The sequence below is a fragment of the Microcebus murinus genome, chromosome 8 (genome assembly GCF_040939455.1).
Source record: "Microcebus murinus isolate Inina chromosome 8, M.murinus_Inina_mat1.0, whole genome shotgun sequence".
Lineage (NCBI taxonomy): Eukaryota > Metazoa > Chordata > Mammalia > Primates > Cheirogaleidae > Microcebus > Microcebus murinus.
In genome coordinates, this window is record NC_134111.1 from 20,408,743 (window position 1) to 20,432,066 (window position 23,324).

At 34.9% G+C, this 23,324-nt stretch overlaps 1 protein-coding gene across 1 annotated transcript in view; it reads left to right on the forward strand.

Moving 5' to 3' along the window:
- THSD7B (thrombospondin type 1 domain containing 7B) overlaps positions 1-23,324 on the forward strand; it is an 852,814-nt gene that overhangs the window by 495,977 nt on the left and 333,513 nt on the right. The window contains exons 11-12 of the mRNA XM_076005495.1: positions 1,942-2,071; positions 4,894-4,997. Of these exons, the coding sequence (XP_075861610.1) occupies positions 1,942-2,071; positions 4,894-4,997 (234 nt within the window). The remainder of the gene's footprint in view (positions 1-1,941; positions 2,072-4,893; positions 4,998-23,324) is intronic.

Here is a 23,324-nt window from a genome sequence, read left to right on the forward strand (position 1 = left end):
CCCAACACATTAAAGAAAACATCACCTTTTTGTTAATTGAGGTTTCTGTTAATACATCTACTTCTTAGCAAAATCATGAAGTAAAGAATATTTTGTTCTTTCCCAATTTTAGTGCCTCTTCCCTTATTCCAATTATTTATATATTGGTTATGAAGCTATGAGGAATAAGATATCTAATAAATTAATATCCATAGTTAATTAGGTTTACAGTGTATTAATTTTTATATATGTGCTTCCTTTATGAAAAGCAGAATAGAGAGGGTGGTGCCTTACTTAAAAGAGCAAAAGAGTGAATTGCTAATAATAAAACTCTAGGGCTTTCAGCTTTTGTTTGGGGATCAAAGTGGGTTTCTAGGGTCCCTCAGATCATTCTATAAAACTTTCATGCCATTGGTAATGTAGATTCTATTTAGGTTATTAAAAGTGGAATGTCAGATTTCCTTAAGTACTATTAATAAATTTGACAATTGATATCTCTGACATTTCACTTTGACACTTCTTGGATTTTAGTATCATTATTATTATTATTTATTGCGAACCTACGTCCTCATTCTTTCTAATGCACATTTTAGCTCGTGATTATCTTTCAAAATTTTCTGAGAGCAATTTTTGTGAAACCATGGAAAAGTAAAAAATTCATGTTATTTTGAATATGAGTTCCATTGTGGAACTAATGCAGCAGACAGCTCAAATTATCGACGAAGTGTTTGGGAAGGATTTGGCTAATGAATGCACAGTACATAGATGGTTTGAGAAGTTCCATTCTGGTGATTTTAATCTTGAAAATGAGCCATGTGCGTGACCTGAGACCAGAGTAGATAATGGTGAGCTAAAAACTGTCATGGAAGCGAATCCATCCCCACCTATGTGTGAATTAGCAGCAAGGTTTGACACTACTATTCCAACAATATTAGACTATTTGAAACAAATGGGCAAGGTAAATAAGCTGAATAGATTGGTATCGCATAGATTAAACAAGCATCAGAAGAGAAATTGTCTCGAAGCTTGCTTTTCTTTGCTGTCAGGACATAAAGATGGACCATTTCTACACCATATTGTGATGTGTGATGGAAAAATGGATTATTTTTGATAATTGCAAGCATTCAGGATAATGATTGGATACAGATTAAGTGCTGAAACAGTCCAAAACCTAATATTCATTTAAAAAAGCTAATGGGTGGTCCAGTGCTGGTATTACCCACTACAGCTTCATGAGACCTTGTCCATTGATTACAGCAGATGTCTACTGCAACCAGTAGGAGAAAACGATGAGGATGCTTATGATTAAGCCACTAATATTGGTCAATAGAGACAGACCAATCCTCTTGGAGATCATGTGTCACAAAAAACAATGCTGCTCCAGCTAGAAAGCTGGACTTGGAAACTCTGTGTCATCCACCATATTCACCACACCTTGTACCTACTGACTACCACTTCTTCCAGGCTTTGGACCACTTCTTTCAAGGAAAATAATCCAATTCTCAGCAGTCTTTGGAAAAGGCCTTTCGTGATTTCATCGCCACTTGCTCTCTAGGGTTCTTTGCTGCTGGCATAAACAAGCTACCGTTAAGATGGCAAAACTCTGTCCATAGTTTAGGCATCTACTTTGATTAATTGTACTGCTTCTTGTTTGAGATATAATAAAGATTTGATTCAAAATTGGATGTTTCATATTTAATGACCTAATAATCAACTTAAAACACATCATGACAGTGGGAAACAATTGTATTTGAAATCATAATCATTAAGTTTGGCGTGTTTATCTCACAAAGGTCAGATGGAGCACTAACTCTTGGTCTTTGCATGTTATTCTCATTTTGTAAGTTGTCTTTCCACATGTGCTTACTTTACCTCTTTTTTTCTCCATTTGCTGTTATTTGTAGATTTTGCTCTGCATCAACAGAAAGGGTCACAATAACTTTCTTTTTTTTTTAATTTCAGGAAATACCACAATAAAACAGTCTCGATACAGAATTATCATCCAAGAAGCAGCCAATGGTGGCCAAGAATGCCCAGATACCTTATTTGAAGAGAGAGAGTGTGAAGATGTCTCATTGTGCCCTATATATCGGTAATCAGTTACCTTTTAAAATTATCATTAGATTTTACTATAAATCGTATCCTATTTTCTTTCATATATTATATGGTTATTTAGTGAAAAATCAGAAGAGGTAATGTTGTATATCTTCAAATACTTCAATGTTTTCCCTTCTTAACTAGATTATATCTGGAAGGAATAAAGACTATGACAGTCTAATTAACAGGGGAAAACAAACAAACAAACATGTTTGACTGTAACTGGGCTGCTTGATTTATGTCACTTAGTCAATCGGAATGAGATCTTTACCCAGGGGGAGGATCACACATGGGCTCACACACACACACACACATACACACACACACACATACACACACACGCACACACAGGAGGTAACTTAGTCTCATTCTATTGCTCTCATTTTAAAACCTTTAATCAAGAATTAAGAACACAAATTTACTTCCTTAATAATGGTTTATTTTAATTAAAATGTCTTTGGTTTCCAATTTTTATCATATACACATTTTCAAGAACCTTCTAATTAAGAAAAAGTTTAATCAATGGATAAAATATTTAAAACAAAAAGAAAATGAGTAAATTTTAAACTATATATGTCTCCTATATATTCTCTCTTGGCAAATCAGTGACTGTTATTTATAAAAAACAATACCTGAGGTTTCTGTGATTAGTCATAAACTTCTATTTATTTAACATTTGGTAGTTTTAAATTTGACTGAAATATTGCTTAAAAGTATATTTGGATTAATTTCAGTCATTCTTGGGTTTTACTGATTTGTGAGACTAATTCATGGTCTTAAAGTAATATAGTTTTATCAACACAGTTAAAAATGTCTTTAGTATAAAGCTCAGTGTTTTTCCTGATTATAATATTTGAGAAACTGTTTCTTAAAACTCTAAAATTCAAGTGTTAATTTATTCAGGGTAATATAAGTTCTTTTCTTTTATAAACTTTGAAGGTGGCATTGAAGAAGTCTGAATTGATATCAATTTTATCATCATTTATTTCTATAGTTTCTATCCAATGACCAATTTTGGGAGGATGTAGCTAAATACTGGGACCATGCCCAGACTACCAGTTTTTTCTCACTAACCACAGAGTCATTGTGGAAACATTGTCTGTATTCATCCCTTTGTGCCATGTTCAAATATTGAAACTTCTTAGCCCATCAAAAGAGCTCTCAAGGAAAATATCCAAGTGAAAAAATATTAGCCAAATCAAATATTATTAGATATCAAATATTTTTATGAACCCAGGGCTATTATCATCAGATAAAATCCTAGAAATGATTAGTGGGACCTTCCACTCTATCATCCACTCTCTTTCCTCTCCTGTCGCACTTCAATTTAGCCACTCAAGTTTGAACTGGTTCCCATCATGACCTCCTGCCACTTTCCCCAGGAACGGCTTCTGCTGTGTATGAATCAGATCATTGTATCTTCTCCTGATGTGTAGTTCAGAATGTACCCAAGTTACCAGCATGATTCTCTGCTTCTTGTAAAACATCCTTGAATTTTGAGCAACATGGTTCCAATTTAGATTTTGCTTTCCCCTTCATTGACATGTTAGGGAGGAAGTTTTTCTAAGAAGTAAGTTAACATAGGCTTTTATCGTCTTCTGATTCTTCTTTCTGACTCCATGAAGATGACACCTTCATATGTTTACCAAATTAAAGCAGAAGAAAAAATGTCTTTTTAATGTGTCCTGTGAGTTTCCCCCAATACATTAAGTAAGTAAGACAGCCTGGGAGACTTTATCCCTATGTTGAATTGGAATGAGGTATAACCAAGAGTCCAGAGACTTACCTGGCCTGTCCTAACTTGTACAATCTGGGACATACCATTTAATCTCTCTGAGCCCAGGTTTAACATCCTAAAATTCCAAATTTCACAAGGAACTTCTGAAAATTCATTCCTTACCTTTCAGTCTCTGCAACAAGCAAACAGAGATTGAATTACTTGGTCTCATTTTAGTCAAGAAAGCCTATGTAAATTCAATGTAAGGAATCTGAATGATCTATCCTAGTTGAAAAGTTGGACTAAGAAATCATAGTGAAGAGACAAGTTTAAGGACAGAAGACATAGTCTGTCCTGTGAGTCATAAAAATAAGGAGTTTTGTGACCCCGGAAAGGAAAAACAGTGGGAATCCAGAAGACTTCCTCAAAGACTGTTTCCTATGAGAAAGAAATCATGGTATTTTACAGAAGAAGGTCCATCCTCTTCCCTAAGATGAACTATCAGATAAGATAGATCCTATATTCTCTTTTCTCCCTTTACTCCATAACCTATTGAGATATTTGAGTTACTTCAAAGTCCTAGGAAGCAACCTATAACAATAGGAGTAGAATATCAAGTGTAAAATGTTTGCACCTGATACATCTGCTCTAAAGGGGGAAAAGAAAAAGGTTTGCACCTGAAACTTTTGAAAGTTCAAACGTCGATTCTCTAATGCTCCGATGAGATATAGAAATGTTCTCACACTTTTTAATTATATGTTTTAAACAACTTTAAATTCATAAACAGCTACAACCTCTCAGATTGTCCTGTGATTCTAATACTTTTTTGTTGCTACTTTTCTATATTAACTAAGGTTTATGTACAAAATGTCCAAATTCTAAAAAATGGAATTACTGTCTTAGCCATGAATCTGGGACAGGGTGGACTTGTCACCCTCGTACTTTTGCAGGGCTTGATTTTATGACATTGGTTTCACATCTATTTTCATTGAATTACTGTACTTATGGATTTTTTTTAATCTTAAACTTATCTATTTGGGGTATTTTTTTGCATGTTTATGGTGGTGAAATTGCTAGCCCACTGTTCTTTGTAATCATAGGTGGAAGCCACAGAAATGGAGCCCTTGTATATTAGTGCCAGAGTCAGTCAGGCAGGGAATAACGGGCACCCGGGAAGCCTGTGGAAAGGGGTTGCAAACGAGAGGTAAGAGGATTTTTAAACAGTTTTTCTATTAATATGTAATTTAAAGTTATATTATCCTTATATGTTGCTTATTTTTATATTTGAATAAGTTGTGATATTATTGCATTGGAGTGTTTATATTTATTAGCCTTTGAGTTTAATTAGACCATCTTTTAACTATAACCAATTAGTGCACCCAAGGACTAAAGCAATGTAAGCACATGTCTGTTCTCAGTTGTACCTTACCCCATTGCTGATGATTCAGATGCATGCTGAAGAAAGACATGAGGGATATGTCAAGACTAGACACAACAAAATACATTGTAATTTTTAGGTGCTAATTTAATATTCGTTGATGAATGAAAGATAACTGAATGAATTAACTAATCTTAATGGTCATGGCTTAAATATAATTGTGATAAACACACTATATATCATATATATAAAATGCATAAAAAGGAACTATTAAAATTTCTGGAAGACATGTGAATGAGGTTCTGGATCTGAGTAGAAGTTCCTTTTATCATCAATGTCTAGACGGTTTGGGAAATCTCTGAAAAGACCACAGAGAATCATCAGACTGCTCAGTTTTTTGCACAGTTCATTCATAATCCAGGTGCCAATGTTCTGAGGCTTGATAAGAAGTGCTTTATTCTCAAAATCTGACCACTTTGTTGCCAAAGGGTTGTATGTATCAAAATTATATTTTGTGAGACAAAATCCATTATAATGATTTCATAATTATGTTATTTTACAAGGCATATTTAAAATTAAGTTTATCTTCCTGTTGTATAGGTTATAATTTGGAAATGATGTTCCTGTCAAAACATTTATAGATGAATTTGATTGACCAGGTAGTTTGATTCAGGACTGCTATAAGGATCTACAGTGACTTTGTATAAATTGTAAGAAGGGGCCACTTCCTTATGGCATTTTACTTCCATATATCACAAAATTGTAGTAATATGATCTTGTCACTATAAGACTCTTGCCTACTTTCTGTTAGAAAATTTCTATAAAATAGCTAGATCAGCAATATTTACTGTATAAATGAAACCCTTTAAAAACGCATCTTTATGCAGTGAATAATTTAACTCCAAATGGGACCTGGACTTTTTGCTACTCTCTGATACTAGACTATCATATTGGTCATTTTTTATTACAAAACCATTTAGTAAGTTCGCAGAAATTTTGCTCCTAAATGATGTAGAATCTTCACAGAAAAGGCAAGATATCATCTGCCTTAGAAGGATTCTTCTTTGAGTTTCAATTTAAATAGATTTCTAGCTGGAAACCTGATAGTTCTTTAGACTAAGCCAGTGACCTACTTGAGTTTTTCCTAAATTAGATACCAACACTTGAAAATTCTCGATGTTTGGCTGGTGGGCAATTTGCACTTTTAAAGGACTCGGTTGGGTTTCTGATTTAAAATAATAAAGGAAAGACGTTTCTACCCCATCTTGTCTCTAAAATTACTTAAAAACCATCAAATAAAATAGTAAACAGTAATAATAAATTAACCTCCAATGAGATCAATCCCCTTTATAAAATCACTTCAAAGAACAGAGAGTATCAGGTCTTAATAAAAGTATATGTTTTAAAGTGATGATTTATTTAATATTCAAAGTGATCATGTAAGTAAATGCATTACAAAGGTCTGAAAAAGCTAGTTCTAGGAAGGAATGTCAGCCTGGGGGAGGAAGGAAGAGGAAAAGGGGGACTCTCCTGTCTTACACTGTATGGAGAAGTTTCTTCTGTTTGCATTTCTTGCTGGCTTTCACAGGCAGAGTCTTCTTTCTCCATGCATTTTTGTGGCTTGAATTGTAGATTGCAAGAATATATGTCCACATCTTAATCCCCACAACCTGTGCATATGATTTTATTTGTAAAAGGGCCTTTGTAGATGTAATCAATTTAAGAATTTTGAGATAAAATCATACTGGATTATCTCAGTGGACCCTAAAGCCAATGACAAGTGTTTTGATAAGACACAGAAGAAAACAGAGAACATTGAAGTGATGCAGCCAGAAGCCAAGGGACATCTGACTCTCTCAGAAGCTAGAAGATGCAAAGAAATATGCTTACCTTACAGCCTTGGGAGTGTGGCCCTGCTGACATCTTGATTTCAGACTTTTGGCCTCCAGACTGTAATAGAATAAATGTCTGTTGTTTCCAGCCACCAATGTATGGCAGGTTTTTATGGCAGCCCTAGGAAACTAATATACTATCATCATTATCATCTTCATCATCATCATTGTTATTTCCAGAGACAAGTTCTTGCTGTGTTGCCCAGGCTGGAGTGCATTGGCTGTTCACAGGTGTGATCATGGTGTATTACAACCTGGAAATCCTGGGATCAAGTGACCCTCTTGCTTCAGCCTCCCAATTAGCTAGGAATACAGGAATGTGCCACTATGCCAGGGTACATTTTTTTTACTTGGAAGTTCTCATTCTACTCCTACAAGCAATCTCATCCATGGGAATTCTTTGAGGATTGTTATTGAGCTCCCCTAGAAGGGGTTTGTCTGTGTTTGTTTCATCCATTCCCAGAGAAGCTCTATTAATCTGGAAAAACTTGAAATTTAATTTTCTCTTTAAGGATTGTTTGTATCACAAAGGGATCATGAACTCAGATCATAATGTCATGGGAAAGCCAGTTTGAGGTTCTAAATTCCATGAGAGATTCTTTCCTCTTGCCATCCAATGCTGTTTTAGAATTATCAGTGGCCTTCCTGAGGCCTTTAGCTTGGCAAGTTTATTTCTGGCTAGTCCATCCCTAAACACTGAGGGTTTTGTTCTCATTGCTTCTAGTGTGGGAATTTTAAAAGATTTTCCATAGAAGACCTTAGATTTTTTTCCTCCTGTGCATTATGAAGTCAATGAAGTAGAAACTGAGGTCTCCAATATTTGATAGAAACTCTCCGGATAAAAGTTGTCTTTCTTGGTTACCTTGCAGGATCTCATGCTTTCACTTTGTTTTGGGCTTTATGGGTTCTTTTCTTTTGGACCAGCCCAGCAATGCATTTAGAAGATATACATTTTATCTAATGTTTTTGTCTTTTTCATTGAAAGGCTCTTTTAGGATTTCTAAGCCAGAAACAGAAGTAAAATTCGTCTTATTTCATTGTGTCTGTGTTGCTGACCTGATTGATTAGTTCACAGTTAAGAATTAATTTGTGTAACACTCTTTTAATCATAAAAGATGAACATGAAGAGAGTAGAAAAGCATGTAGAATTACACCTGTAGCTAAACATCTATACCATCTCCAAGAGACAGGGATTTGGGTTCCATTATCTGAGTCGTCTCATACTTCACGGAGACCCGGGTGTTATTTCTTCCCAGTCTCTTGTGGTTAATTTGATTTAGATTTTATGGAAAAATAATAAGAAAAAAAAACTTAAATATTCTAATACACTTTTAAGAAACTTCCCTTAAGAGGGTAAAACTTTAGTAGCTAAAAAAAAAAAAGAGAAAAAGTGAAGATGCTAGCATTCCCTAGAGAGGAAGTGAATTTGTCTATAGACTGATTTCTATTTTGCTATCCACAGTGACTACTTTAAAATTAACTTAATGGATTTTCCAGTATTTTTCTTTGGACAGTACTGTCTTCCCATTCATCAGCTTGTGAGTATACTCTACCAGCAGAAAGATTTGACATCTATGGCACTGTAATGGATACAGAGTTAATATTGGAGATCGAAGTAATCTTATTTAAGATATCCTTGAATTCCTTGAAGTACCTGCATTCTCTTTTTGGTTTATTTTCACTGAACAATGTTTAGGTCTACCAAAGGAGGCAGATCTCTAATCACTGTCAAATCTTTTCTTCTCCCTTAATCAGTTTTTGTCACAGTGAAGGCTCGATCTCCTTACATAATAGTTTTGATGGAAGCTATGTTTTGGGTTTTTTTGCATTCAAGGAATCTGCTTAAAATAAATGTATTTTCTGTAAAAAAAAATAGGCAAAATAATCCACTTCCAAAATAAATCCTAGATTATCTTTTTTTTTTAAAAAAAGGATGGAGTTAGAAATAGGTAGGAAGAAGGCAAGAAAAATGAAGATCTGAATACATAATAACACAACAATCAATAATACCTAGTCTTCAAAAATGAAAATTGATAAGAAATATATTTTGGGGCATGTTTGCCATTTTATCAAGATATGCTTTATTTCACACACTATTTTATAATCAAATTGTTTCTCTAAAGCTTTTAATATGTGCTGAATCTTTAAAAATTGATCTAATTTCCAAGATTATATAAGTTATATAAACTATACATCCACATAAAATGAAGGCAAGCAAATAAATGACGAGATGGATTCAGAAGAAACTATTCATATTGTAGATCTGAATACTCTAATTTTGTGAGCAAAAATGGTTCTTCTCCAGTTACCAGTTACGTTGTCTTCATGTGGAGATGATTTACCACTTCCGTACAAGCGTCCACTATAGTCACAGATGAACGCGCACAGTGACTTTAGCCAATAGCCGTGATAAGACTTTTCTAATTTTTCATTTATCAAAATAAAATTGTGAATGTTTAAAAATAATGTAATGAAAACATATATGTATATGTTACCTATTCTGATTTACATTACAAGTAAAGCTGCCTGTAAAGTAAAACAAGCTTTCAGTGCTTTAAAGCTTTCCTCATCACACAAGAGCACGAGGGATTCGTCGTCAGTGCGCAGCACAAACTGTCGTGTGGAAGATGAGTGCAGCTGTGGGCCAGGTTTCGTGGCCGGTGAGAGCTGTACTGAAGTGGTTACAGATAAAGACGTTAATTCAACAGCAGCTCATCAGCCAACTTTTGTCTAGAAAACACAAAGACATACAGCAAAAACACACACTTTGAAATAAAGAAATCGTTATGGCCTATGAAATGTCAAGACAGCCAATCAGCCAGTCATGGTCTTTTTTCTGCTGCCAAGCAGTCTTGCATTTAGGAGACAAAGAAGTTACCTCTGGAAAACTGGACTTTTATTCTCCAGATGGAGGAAGTTCACAGTCATTTAACCCTGTAGCTGCACAGGTTTGTTCTCTGTCACATTCCTCTACATACACCACAAACAAAGAGTCGTTTCAGCAGATTCAGAAAGGAAGACGAATATACAGGTTTGAACTGTGACTGAGCAACAGACCCAAATAGAGATAGTTATAGCCTTTTTGATTTCTAAATAAAAATATTTTTATTTTTGGTGTGGAAGGAGGAGGGGAAAGGTTTTCTGGACAGGAAAGTGGAGAAGATTCTTCTATTGACTTCAAGATTTTGGACAAAAATGAGCTACCTTATCCATGAGCTGTTGGCATTTCTAGAAGAGAACAGGGAGCAACTGTAGTTGACCTCGCTCAGGTACCTCTTCTGCAGGTGTAACTGTTTTATAAATGAGTGAAAACTTGACAGTAACTTTTCTGTGGATTTGAAGAAGGGAGGGCATGACTCCACTTCCCAAATTAATGTACTTGGGTTTCTGACGCAGGCAAGAAGCAAATGCGTATCTAAAAACACCATTTTCAGTAACTTTTATGGCATCATTTTTAATAACCATGTTCATCTCATAGGAAAAAGTGATCAGACCCCAATATTCTTTGCATTAAAGATTATTCTTGGGAGGAATTCTAACTTCAGTTCTGACATCAACACCAGAATAAACTATTGGAAGGCATAATATTCTTTATTTATTAACACCTGATATAAAATGATTGGTTATAAATATTTTAAAGAACTTTATAAACATCTCTCCTAAATATTATGATTTTTAAAGTACATAAATAAAGATCGGATTAAAATGTAGAAATTAAATCAACAGTGTATAGCACTCTCTAAATTAAAATATCCTCATATTATAACACAATAATGAGTTTTATAATACTGTAGGCACCAGTTTTGAGAGTTAAGTGTTAAATTCAGAGCAAATATTGTGTTTTAATGTAAGTGAATAATGATTCTGGGAGGTATTTTTCATTTTCTTTGCATGTTTTAGGGTAGGATTATCTTTGTGGCTGTAGGTAAAATATGCACATTTTTTAAATTGGTAAAAAATTAAAAATAAATATTAAAGGAGATGAGCAACCTAAGGCATGATACTTTAGGAATGCAATGTTAAGTAACATGCAGATTTAGACATGTCTTGTGCCTGTCTCCCATTTTTAACATAATAAGCTATAACACAAAGGACAGAGTAACCCATCCTTCCACCTCCACCCCACCCACATCCCAGCAGGTATTTCACTGATGAAATGGATGTTGGGGTTGAGGATGGGTGGGGGTAATATTTTTTCAATTGATGAATGCAGTCATTTGCAAAACTCAGAGCAAGAAATTTCTCTTCTGGCTACATGGTTCTCAGTTACAGAACTCTCTTGCCTTCAGAATGCAAATGTGAATTTCAAAGTCTACTGCAAACTGTAAATGTAATAGGATTATCTGTCCCTCGTCCATGACCAAAATTCCGTCTCTTCAAATAGATGTGAAAACCCTAGCTTCCCTTAACAATTGGATTACTGAGGTCAAGGTTTCTGTTTATCCCAGGTGCCATCTCAGGATTGCATAAGAAGCATGCAATGTTTGTACATTTTTATTAGCATTTCTAAAGAGAACACAAACACCAACACTCATTCTAGGTAGCACAAAAAGAAAGAGGAGACTGCACTTGCTCTAGAGGCTCTAAAAACTATCAGAGAAGAGTCAAAATAGCTTCACCAGTACTTTGAATTCAAACAGATAGAAAAGTTGCAGTACAGTGCCTTTTTAGGCCAACCATTTTATGAAGGATTTACATTGTGGGAAAACAAAAACAAATTACTCTTTCAACTGCGTTTGGGGAATGAGAATTTAAAACCTACCTACTATAGTCAATTAAACTTAACGAGTACTTAAAAGTATCTGCCTCTGGCCGGGCGCGGTGGCTCACGCCTGTAATCCTAGCACTCTGGGAGGCTGAGGCGGGCGGATTGCTCGAGGTCGGGAGTTCGAAACCAGCCTGAGTGAGACCCCGTCTCTACTAAAAATAAGAAATTAATTGACCAACTAAAAGTATATATACAAAAAAATTAGCTGGGCATGGTGGTGCATGCCTGTAGTCCCAGCTACTCGGGAGGCTAGGCAGGAGGATCGCTTGAGCCCAGGAGTTTGAGGTTGCTGTGAGCTAGGCTGACGCCACGGCACTCACTCTAGCCTGGGCAACAAAAGTGAGACTCTGTCTCAAAAAAAAAAAAAAAAAAAAAAAAAAAAGTATCTGCCTCATAGAAGGATATGAAAAATAGGAACTGAAAGTGGGAAGGTTAGGGGTTTATGAAGGTATTGTAATATACCAGGAAGGGTTTTGAAAGCCTACACTAGAAGAGTGACATTGGGAATAGATTAGAAGAAATACACATAAAATGAATTTTAAGAAATAAAATTCTTTCATAGCCAATTTTATATATGGGACAAAGTATTGTGGTGGATTGAAAGGATACAATGTGGTTTTTAAGCCAATAAGAATGAGACAATATTGACATAAAACATTGACATAAAAGTTGCCATAAAAATACACAGTACATACAGACACACACGTAGAGACAGGGGGACAGAGTATTTAAATACTCAAGAATAATCATTTCTAGAAACATTACATATATTTTGGACTCATCTGCTTAAAGATTATAGGTGGGGCCAATTTTTACCCAGAGAAAACACGGAGAAAACATGGAGGTCTAAGACATAGAGAAAATCAGGCGTAATGAAAAGAATGTTCCTTCCCTTTGAAATGTAGGCACCTTGGTTCAAATCGTGGTTTTTTTCACACCCTACTTGTGTGAGGTTGGTTGTACTTAATCCTTCTGGGCCTCAATTTTCCTGTCTAGAAAGGGGATAATAATTCTAATTTCTCGATGTATCTTTATCAGTGCTTGTATTTGCTCAGAAATCCTCTTTTTGTCAAGCCTTGGAGGATAGCAACACTTAGAAGTCAGGAAGAATATGAATATTACAAAACTTATTTTTTAAAGTAAATGAGTGGGAATTATTGGAGAAATTCATTGGTTACTTGAAAAACAGGTGGTGTTCTGTGACAAAATTATTTTCTGTTTAGAACTCGTCAGTATAGAATTGCCTTCAATATTAAAGGCTTTTAGAATTGCTATAATGAAGAAATCTATTACTTTTTTTAAGTAACCGAGTTTTCTCAAACTTTTTTGTCTATAACATTTTTAGCACAAAATACCACCTAACATCTTAATGCTAGTAAGAAATGTAGGTATCATGGTAGCATGAAAATCACACGGGGGAATATTTAAAAACATATGTGTGTGGTAGTATCTAATCTATTTTTTAAAATAATTATATAAAAAAAGACAGAAGAAAGGATTTGGCAATTGAGTGGACATAGTTGAGTATCCAGAGTCTAGTCTCAACAAAGTAATTGTAGTTTTTCTAAAAAAATCATAATTTGAGGACCAAGGGCTAAGAGGAAACAAACATTGACTAGATGATCTTATAGAACATGTTTCAAATAAAACCAGGAAACAAATAGCATTATAGCTCTGGATTCAAATAGCAAAAATAGGACTTCCCCATACCAGTATGAAGACAAAAGAGAAATAAATGTAGTGAGAAAATATTGAGACTGTTAGAGAGGGAAGAAACACCTGAGTGAGCATGATTCTGGAGATAGGGGGGATGTCACTGAATATAGAGGTGAATTCAGCAGTTGGAAAGAAGAAAGTCTTTTTTTCTGTCTTCTAAACTCCAAGGGGAAATACCATCACACAGGTTCAAGGGCAGTGACGAAGAAAGATAAAAGACCTTTTATCAAATGGCTTAATGTCCATAGAAACCTCTTTCCTTGTAATTTCCCATGGTTATCTAATTTTAAACCCAATAATCTCTTTTTAGCCTGCACAAATTTCCTTTCTGAGAGTCCTTACCTCTCCTATTTTGTAGGTTTCTCTTGGTGCTCACTGCACCTCCCTCATGCTCAGGTCCCAAATCTCTGAACCTGGCTTCTTTTCTTCTACTCAGCCCTTACATGGGTATCATTTTTCGTGGTTCTCCTTTTTGCTTTTGTCTTTTTCATCTATAATGTCTCCCCAGATCCTCCCAACTCTTTCCAGGATTTAAACTCTTGAGATAACCCCCAGGGATTCAAGGGATGCAAAAGAAATACCTCTCTCAACTCCAGGCTCAGAATATTCGCCTGCTGAAAATTCACTCTGTAGGCCATATACAGATAGCTCAAATTCATTGTTTCTAAATGTGAACTTATTTTCAATCTCAAGGAGTTGTGTCTTCACCTATGCATTAACAGGGATAATCAGCCTAGGAATCCTGTCTGTTTTGTCTTGATAAGGCTCCAAAGTCTCTTCTCTCTTTTCTAGGTCACTGTAGACATCTACCTGGGGATTGTAGCACACACACACACACACACACACACACACACATACACACACACACACCCCCCACCCCCAATGCTCTCCCTGTTTCCAGGTACATTTCCTACAATCTTTAGCAAGTTCTGAAGCCAGGGTCATCTGTGTAGAGTAAGTCTCGCACACCTGCTCAAGAATTTTCAGTGGCTGTCCTTTTCCATTCAAAGTTTTCTCACGTGCCCTGGATGACTTCCTGAGATCATATGCCATTCCACTTTTCTCACTGCTGTCTCCCAGATTCCTGGTCCATTGGCCATTGTTCAGGCATTACCCATAATCCACAAAACACGCGCCAACTCTTGGTTTCTCTTCACCTAAGAAATCTTACTGCAGTTTTTAGGACCCTATGTCCTGTCCTGGTCCCATCTCAGATATTACCTCCTTCTCCAAATAATTCCATTCTCCCAGTTGCAGTCAGTTCTTAGTATATACTTCCAAATTCCTTACACTTGGTGTTTTGCATTTATATTGTACATTCATTTTATATCCGAATGTTCCCTTATTAGATTTTTTTTAGTTCCCCAAATGCAAAGAATAGACCTTATTTATCTTTATTTCCGTAATGCCCCAAATATTCCTACATTACATACATAACAGTTACCCAATAAAAGTTTACTGAGTAAATATTAATCTGCGTGCCAGTATGGGAAGTTCAGAACTTTGGAAAAAGTGTTATGAACAAAAATAACACATAGTGAATGTATGATTTCATTCTGGAAAGTCTAATACAGAAATTATAACACATCAGAATTACTATGATAAAACACTTTTTCTATGCTTAAATCAAGTAATGGAAAAAAGAACTGTGCTTATGAGAGTTTAATCTCCTGGAGAGTAGAGGCTGTATCAGTTTTACTCACCTGTGTACATATTTTACAAATTGCTTCAATAGTATATTTCTAGTGAAAGAAAAATGAGATGATAAAATATTATGCAACCTGATTCTATAATGCTGAGATCATGAATTGAATTTATATAATTTATCAGTTACCACTCTATGAATTTACATGAGAGTATTTTGTCTCTTGCTGTAACAGAGTGGGCCAAAGTTGTTGCTTCCCTTTCTCTAGAGCAATATGTTTTCAAACATGGGTGAATTTCCCCCCCAAGGACATTTGGCAACATCTGGAGACATTTTTGATGGTCACTACTGAGTGTTACTGGCATAGCTGTGGAACATCTATAGTGCTGAGATTGAGAATCTCTGCTTCTAGAACCAGAAATGGAGTGTTAGCCTCACTTTCTTATGATTAAACAAATCCAATTTGAAAATATCTTTTAATTTTCAGGACTACTCAAAATGCTTCCTACACCTACGTTATTTCTTACAACTTAGGCCCATTGTTAATAGCATAACTAATTGGTTAACTGTGTGTATAGCTATAAATTAATTGCAAATGCATTTTAATCTGGATTAATGCTAAAAACACTTTCCCCAGAATCATTTTTTTCAACATGTGGATCCAGGGCACTTCAGAATTTACAATTGGATGGTGGATGGTAATATGACAGTTGCAAAACTGCAAACTCGTAATGAAATTCTGAAATACTTGTGTAGACTGAAAAATTGAGTACCGTGCCATCTTATTAGCAACTTCCCTTGGAAGTCCAGGTTTTGGAGTGACACGTGTGATATAATTATAGTCCACATAAAGAGCTGCTTATTTTGTGTTTATATTTTAGACCCTACTAAGTTTAATTTGTATGGGTATTATTGAAACAATCCAATCTACTGTTAACACAGTTATATTTAATAAGTACTTTTTCTTCCTTATATTATCAGAAAAATAATTTTGTCTCCATGGAGGTTGTTATCTACTAATATTTTTTTCCAAGTTAGGCCATTTTTTTCCTAATACTAACTAAAGACCCTCGCCCTTTCATTAACTCCCAACAGCAATATTATCTGCCCAGTTATCTTTAATTACTCTAGGCCACTTCTTCCTCATGACCTTGCTATGCCTTGACCTTTCTGTGTCTAGTATGACTTGCTCTTTAGTTATTTCATCTTGTGGGTTATATTTGTACATTAATACTCCCTGCCTCCACCAATAATCCAGTCTTGGAAGTTGAGTTTTCTTCATTCTTGCTGGAACTATGAATATGAATCAAATTGCATGCTCCATCCTTGCCAAGAAATAGGCAGCATCGTTTCCCAGCCAGTCCTTAAGGCTCTCGTTTCCTGGATTTTGAATATTAAACTGAGTGAGTCAAGGTGGTGCTTTTAGTCAAATCTTCATGCTATTCAGACTCAAGAACTGCCCTAGTTTTTGTTTTTGACATGTAGTCATTTATTCTCCTGTGAAATACCTTATATCATTTTTCTCTTCTTTCTTTCTCCATCTTTTTACTAGTATACCAACATTAATTGTAATTTTAAACCCTTAACTGATAAAAAATTAGTATTCCCAACTTGTTATTCCTATATTCCCTATTCAAAAGAATGGCATCACTGTAGAACTATTTTAGAATATTCCCCCTTCTTAACCAATTACCTTTTATTAAGCAGAAGATCTTACAGATTCTACCCCAAATCTGTTCTCTCTCTTCTTACTGTGGCCAATTAGTTCAATAATTCATCATCTCACCTGGACTGTTATATTAATCTCCAAATCTATACCTGATATTTCTAAATAATTATTAGATAATCATTAAATAATTATTATTCAATATCATTATTAAATAATTACAAATTCTATTATTATTAAATATATAATTATTATTAAATAATTATACTAAAATCAATATTTCCTTATATCACTACATGTTTAATATTTTTAATACATTCCTATGTACTTATAAAACATGAAATAGAGGGCTATTCATGATCTGGCCCCTGTATTTCATTTCTTACCTCACCTGACCCTACCCCTCCAATACCTAATTCACGTTTACACTTAATGTCTTGAAATGGTCAGTCTTCTCTCTGCTTTACCTAAAGTCTTCATGGTGCTTTCAGAATAGGAGTTTCTCACATGGTATACTTCTTTCATCCTTTTTTAGTGCTGAGTTGTAATTGTTGGTTAATTTATCTATCTCTCCTATTGGTTTTTAAAATACCTGTGGGCAGAAATTGTGTTTCATTAATTTTTGTACACCCTGCACAGTGGTCCCACCTTAAACATAGTTTTGTTTGTCACCATTTTAGTTTCCTGTGGTATGGTACAAAAGGATATTTTAAGAAAGAGAGAGACCACATTAATAACTTTTATTGTAATAAATTGTTATAATTTTTCTATTATTATTTTTGTTAATCTCTTACTGAGCCTAATTTATAAATTAAACTTTATCATAGGTATGTATGTACAAGAAAAAACATAGTATGTATAGAGTTTGGTACTATCTGCTGATTCAGACATTTACTGGGGGTGTTGGAACATATCCCCCATGGATAAGGAAGATACTGCACAGAGTATCTGGCATATTCTAGATACTCAATAGATATCAGGAAAATAAATGCCATGCTGTTTATCTTTTCTTGTGGTCACAGAATTTTAGCTAACGTTGACTTTTAAAAAACGTTTCATTGTGAGCATTTTTTCATATGTTTGTTGGCCATTAGTCTATCTTCTTTTGAAAAGTTTCTGTTCATGTCTTTTGCCCACTTTTTGATAGGGACTTGTTTCATTTTCTTCTTGCTGATTTTCCTTAGTTCTATATGGATTCTAGTTATCAGCCCTTTCTACTAAGTGAAGTATCTCAAGAATGGAAAAACAAGCACTACATGTACTCACCATCAAATTGGTATTAACTGATTGACACTTAAGTGCACATGTAGTAGTAACATTCATTGGCTGTCAGGCAGGTGGGAGGAGGAGGAGGAGGAGGGGATGTTCACACCTAGTGGATGCAGTGCACACCGTCTGGGGGATGGACACACTTGAATCTCTGACTTGGGTGGGGCCAAGGGAACATACGTAACCGAAACATTTATACCCTCATAATATGCTGAAATAAAAAAAAAATTAAAATTAAAAAAAACACAAAACTTTTCAATATGGAGAATTTCAAATATACCACTCATGCACGTACCTATACATATACCGGTGTTCAATACAAACATACTACTTTCATGTTTAACTTTTTCTCTCTCCTTCCATCTGTATCACTGCTGACACTTGCTCACTTGTCTCAGATATAATTTCTTAGGTGGGCTTGTAATTGGCTCCATTTTCTTCTCATGTTTTTGTTGGAGTCATTACAGAATAGCAGCAGGGCCTGTTTTAACCAAAACAGTAGCACAACCAGGAATATCATAATAACGAATGCTAAAGATATAATCTAAACAATTTGTCAATTGAATAAATATTTATTTTTTCATTTTACCTAGTGTATAGTCCTGTATTAGAATGACAGATTCATAATCTCTTCCTCTGAAATATATTATACAAATGCACCTATTTTTTCATTGACTCTGTTCTCTTTATATGATTTCTGTGGAAGTTTTCAACTTTGCTGAAGATTGTTCCTCCATCTATCAAACAGCACAGCATGCCAGTCTTAAAGATAACATTTTACCCTACTGAAATGAGAAAATCTTCACAGCTAGTAGAATTTCTCTGCTTATATTTTCTTAAATGATGAGGTTCATAGTGATTAATTTGTTTTCATTAATATCTGAGATCCCAAAGCATTTTATTTTTTTAATCTGTATTTTTTTCTCCTTTTATTTCATCATATTATGGGGGTACAAATATTGTTAGAGTTACATATATTGCCTCTGTTGCCCCTCCCTCCCCCCTTTGTTAACTGAGATGGATTAGGTTTTGCAAATTCATGTCCTGTATGATCTGACCTCTTCCACTCACTGAGGATTGAGTTACATTAATTTTTTTTGTTATGGTACATGTTTGATGGTTATAACTAAGTAATTGTATAGTACTTAATAAGTACTATTAAGTACTTATTGCCTTTGATTGGGTACCCAATCAATGGCATCCAGTGTGTGGCATTGATAACATTGCCTTTTTCATTTTTGTCTCTACGGCTTATTATTATTATTATTATTATTATTATTTTTATTTCGGCATATTATGGAGGTACAGATTTTAAGGTTTCAATAAATGCCCATTTCCCCCCCTCCCCCCAAAAGTCTGAGTCTCCATCATGACCATCCCCCAGATGGTGCACATCTCACTCATTATGTATGTATATACCCGCCCCCCTCCCCCCTCCCCCCTGCCCAATACCCTATTACTGTAGTACCTATGTGTCCACTTAGGTGCTACTCAGTTAATACCAGTTTGCTGGTGAGTATATGTGGTGCTTGTTTTTCCATTCTTGGGATACTTCACTTAGTAGTATGGGTTACAGCTCTAACCAGGAAAATACAAGATGTGCTATATCACCGTTGTCTCTTAGAGCTGAATAGTACTCCATGGTATACACATACCACATTTTATTAATCCATTCTTGGATTCATGGGCACTTGGGCTGTTTCCACAGCCTTGCAATTATGAATTGTGCTGCTATAAACATTCGAGTGCAGGTGTCTTTTTTGTAGAGTGTCATTGGATCATTTGGGTAGATGCCCAGCAATGGGATTGCTGGATCAAATGGTAGATTCACTTGTATCGCTTTAAGGTATCTCCATATTGCTTTCCACAGAGGTTGAACTAGTTTGCAGTCCCACCAGCAGTGTAGGAGTGTTCCTCTCTCTCCGCAACCACGCTTATTATTTTTTAATACTTGTATTTGTACATCCTCATTTAGACTTCTTGTCTTTTTAAAAGAATTATAGATGTGAGAGTTGGAGGGGACCTCCCAAACTAATGATCATTAAGTAATTTGACCTTCTTGGTTAACCCAGAAGTTCAAAAGTCAATTTTCCATTTTTCTCCTGTTGTAAGTGGATCACAATTCTTTGGGGGAAAAATCCATTTGAGTTGAAAATGACTTTTTTTAAACATATTCTATATCACAATTTTTATATGCTCTCTATTGACCCATAAGCCTCTAGTCTATGAAGATAATTTGTTATATGTTGTTTGAAAATGTATTGTCATTTCTATAGTGTTCTACTAGAATTTTTTGATAGTCTTCATCAGCTAACTTATTGCAATTAAAGGTTATATTTTTGCTTTCCTAAAAATTTATGTCCTAAAAATCATCTGATGTTACCTTTTTAGTTATAATGCCTCAATTTGCTACCCAAACTAACACAGAACTTTCTAAAAAATAGAGGTATCCCTCAATGTGAGGAGCTAAGCTGTGAGTGACTAAGTTTCCACTAACAGGAGTATTAAAGCTAGGCAGTTATCTATCAGGAATGCTGTAGAAAGCACTCATCTCTATTTCAGGTTCTGGGATTGAGAGCCATGTAATTACCAGAGACTATAAACTAATAATGCTAGGTAGGATTTTAAAGCATTTTTTGCTACTGAGTTTTAATAAAGGTTGATTAGCTCCAATACTACAATGGGAATGCTAAATGGCAGTTTCTACAATTAAATGCTATGCACATGTAGGGTCAGATAAATTGCAGATATTTTTGAAAACCTCCTCAACTCCCTTATCCTCATCCTTGGAAGCAAAAACAGCACAGAAATGGGAGTGAGTGGGGTAAAGAATAAAGCTCCTACTAGCTGAGCCTCCATCTGGTTTAGGAAGATAGTCTCCAGGTGTAAGCTCCAGTGACGAGGAAATCAGGGGGATTGTGGCTTCCTTGCTCATGATCAATCCATTCTGATACACTCAATCTCCTCAACCAAAAACACGTCTCCAAAATTAGTTCTCAATAACTGGCATAACAGATTCAAATATTTGGCTCATGTTACTGCTTTGCCTTTTTAATTTTTGTCTCCACTGCTTATTTTTTAATGCTTGGTTTTGTGCATTCTTGCATAGATTTTTTGGATGTGGAGTTTTTACAGGACTTCTGAAAATATCTGTTAGGACCACCCCACTGCCCTACCATTCTTTCCCCAGCCTTCCTCACATATTTTATAGGGAAGCATACAAGTTTGGCATGGCAAAATTTGGGCATTAAAAAAAAAAAACAAAACAACAACACAAATTCCAGGTATGAAATACTCAGATAGCTGAAAAGGAGTAAATTAGTCATCAAAACATGATTCTATAAATATGGCAACTTCTATATTTAAGCAGAATTCCTTAATGACAGAGTAAGTGACCTTGAGTTGGTGCGGAACATCACTTGCCCTGAACGCAAAGTGCCTATCTTCTATAACACAGATGATATTCTATAGGAATTTTGTTAAACTAATTTGGTGTAGACTTTTCTTTACACATGAATAAATATGTGATGTACTATAACAGGTATTGATTTTACTTTATGCTATTGGAAAGATTATATTCAGGTTTTTAAGATCAAGAAATCTCAGAGGACACGATAAAGATAACATGATAACACGTCAGTGCAATGACAAGCTTATTTATTAAGAGATAGAAAGATTTTGGGAAACTTATATCTTATTGAAAACAACAAACTATTATCACACTTTTAAAAACACCTAAATTTGCGGGCTTAACCAGCTGTTCATCTTAAACATTATACCTATTTTTAACTTTGAATAGTTACTCTTGCCTCACGGGTTTTTCTCTATTCCGTATAGGAAATTGATTTTGCACAAGTGAATGATATGATTTTTAAACTTTCTCTCTGTATAGATTTGTTATATTTTTGAGAAATTGCTTTTAAACCATAAAACACGATATCATACGCAATCTTTTCTATCTTTTCTCTCAATTGGGCAATAAAGTATTGAGTAATATTCCTTATAGGAGAATTGCTGTGTCTCACTGTTCTGTGCTTGATGAAAATATTGTATCTACTTTATGGAATGAATAGGAGCAGGTTAAGGTTGATTATGATTTTTCAAAAATCTGTTTCTGGGATGGAATTGTTCCCCTGCATGTTATGTGCTAAGGGAAATCAAATAGGAATTTCATTATATTTAGCATTTATAAACTTAATGCTATTTTAATTGCTTCTTATTCCAACTCGTCCCTACCCCCTGCAAGTTTCTAAACCAAAAAAAAAAAAGAATGTTAATTTATTCCAACTAAAAAATCCATACTTACATAGCAATATCATTTAATCAGCTATAATGAAGAACTGAACCCAGGCGGGTTATTTTGTAATTGACAAAAGGTTATGAATATTTAGAAGCCGATATTCCTTTTTTTTTCTTTGAATGATAATGTATGATACGTCATCTCTATTTCATCTACTGTTTTAGTGCCATGTGTTTGTATATGTATATGAATGTGTGTGTTTCCTATGCAATGGTTATGCGTTTGTACATTCACAGGGAAAGTTAAATGTTCAAAATTTATTATCAAATATATGTGGAATAGAGGAAATAAGTGTCCCCAACATGTAATTTATACTGCCTAAAAAATCTAGAGATGGATGATAGACATTCTATAAAAAAAACCATCTGCACTAGAATGTTTATAGCAGCACAATTTACAATCGCAAAGATGTGGAAACAACCCAAGAGCCTATCAATACATGAGTGGATTAATAAAATGTGGTATATGTATACCATGGAGTCCTACTCAGCTACAAAAAACAATGGTGATCTAGCACCTCTTGTATTATCCTGTCTAGAGCTGGAGCCCATTCTATTAAGTGAAGTATCACAAGAATGGAAAAACAAGCACCACATGTACTCACCATCCAGTTGGTATTAACTGATCAATACTTAAGTGCACATATAGTAGTAATATTCACTGGGTCAGGAAGGTGTGTGGGGGGAGGAGGGGGTGGATATATTCATACCTAATGAGTGTGGTGTGCACTGTCTAGGGGATGGACTTGCTTGAAGCTCTGACTAGGGTGGGGCAAAGGCAATATATGTAACCTAAACATTTGTTACCCCCATAATATGCTGAAATAAAAAAAAAAGAAAAAAAGAAAAAAGAAAAGAAAAAGAATTCAGGAGAACCTGGCATAACTGTAATAGAAGT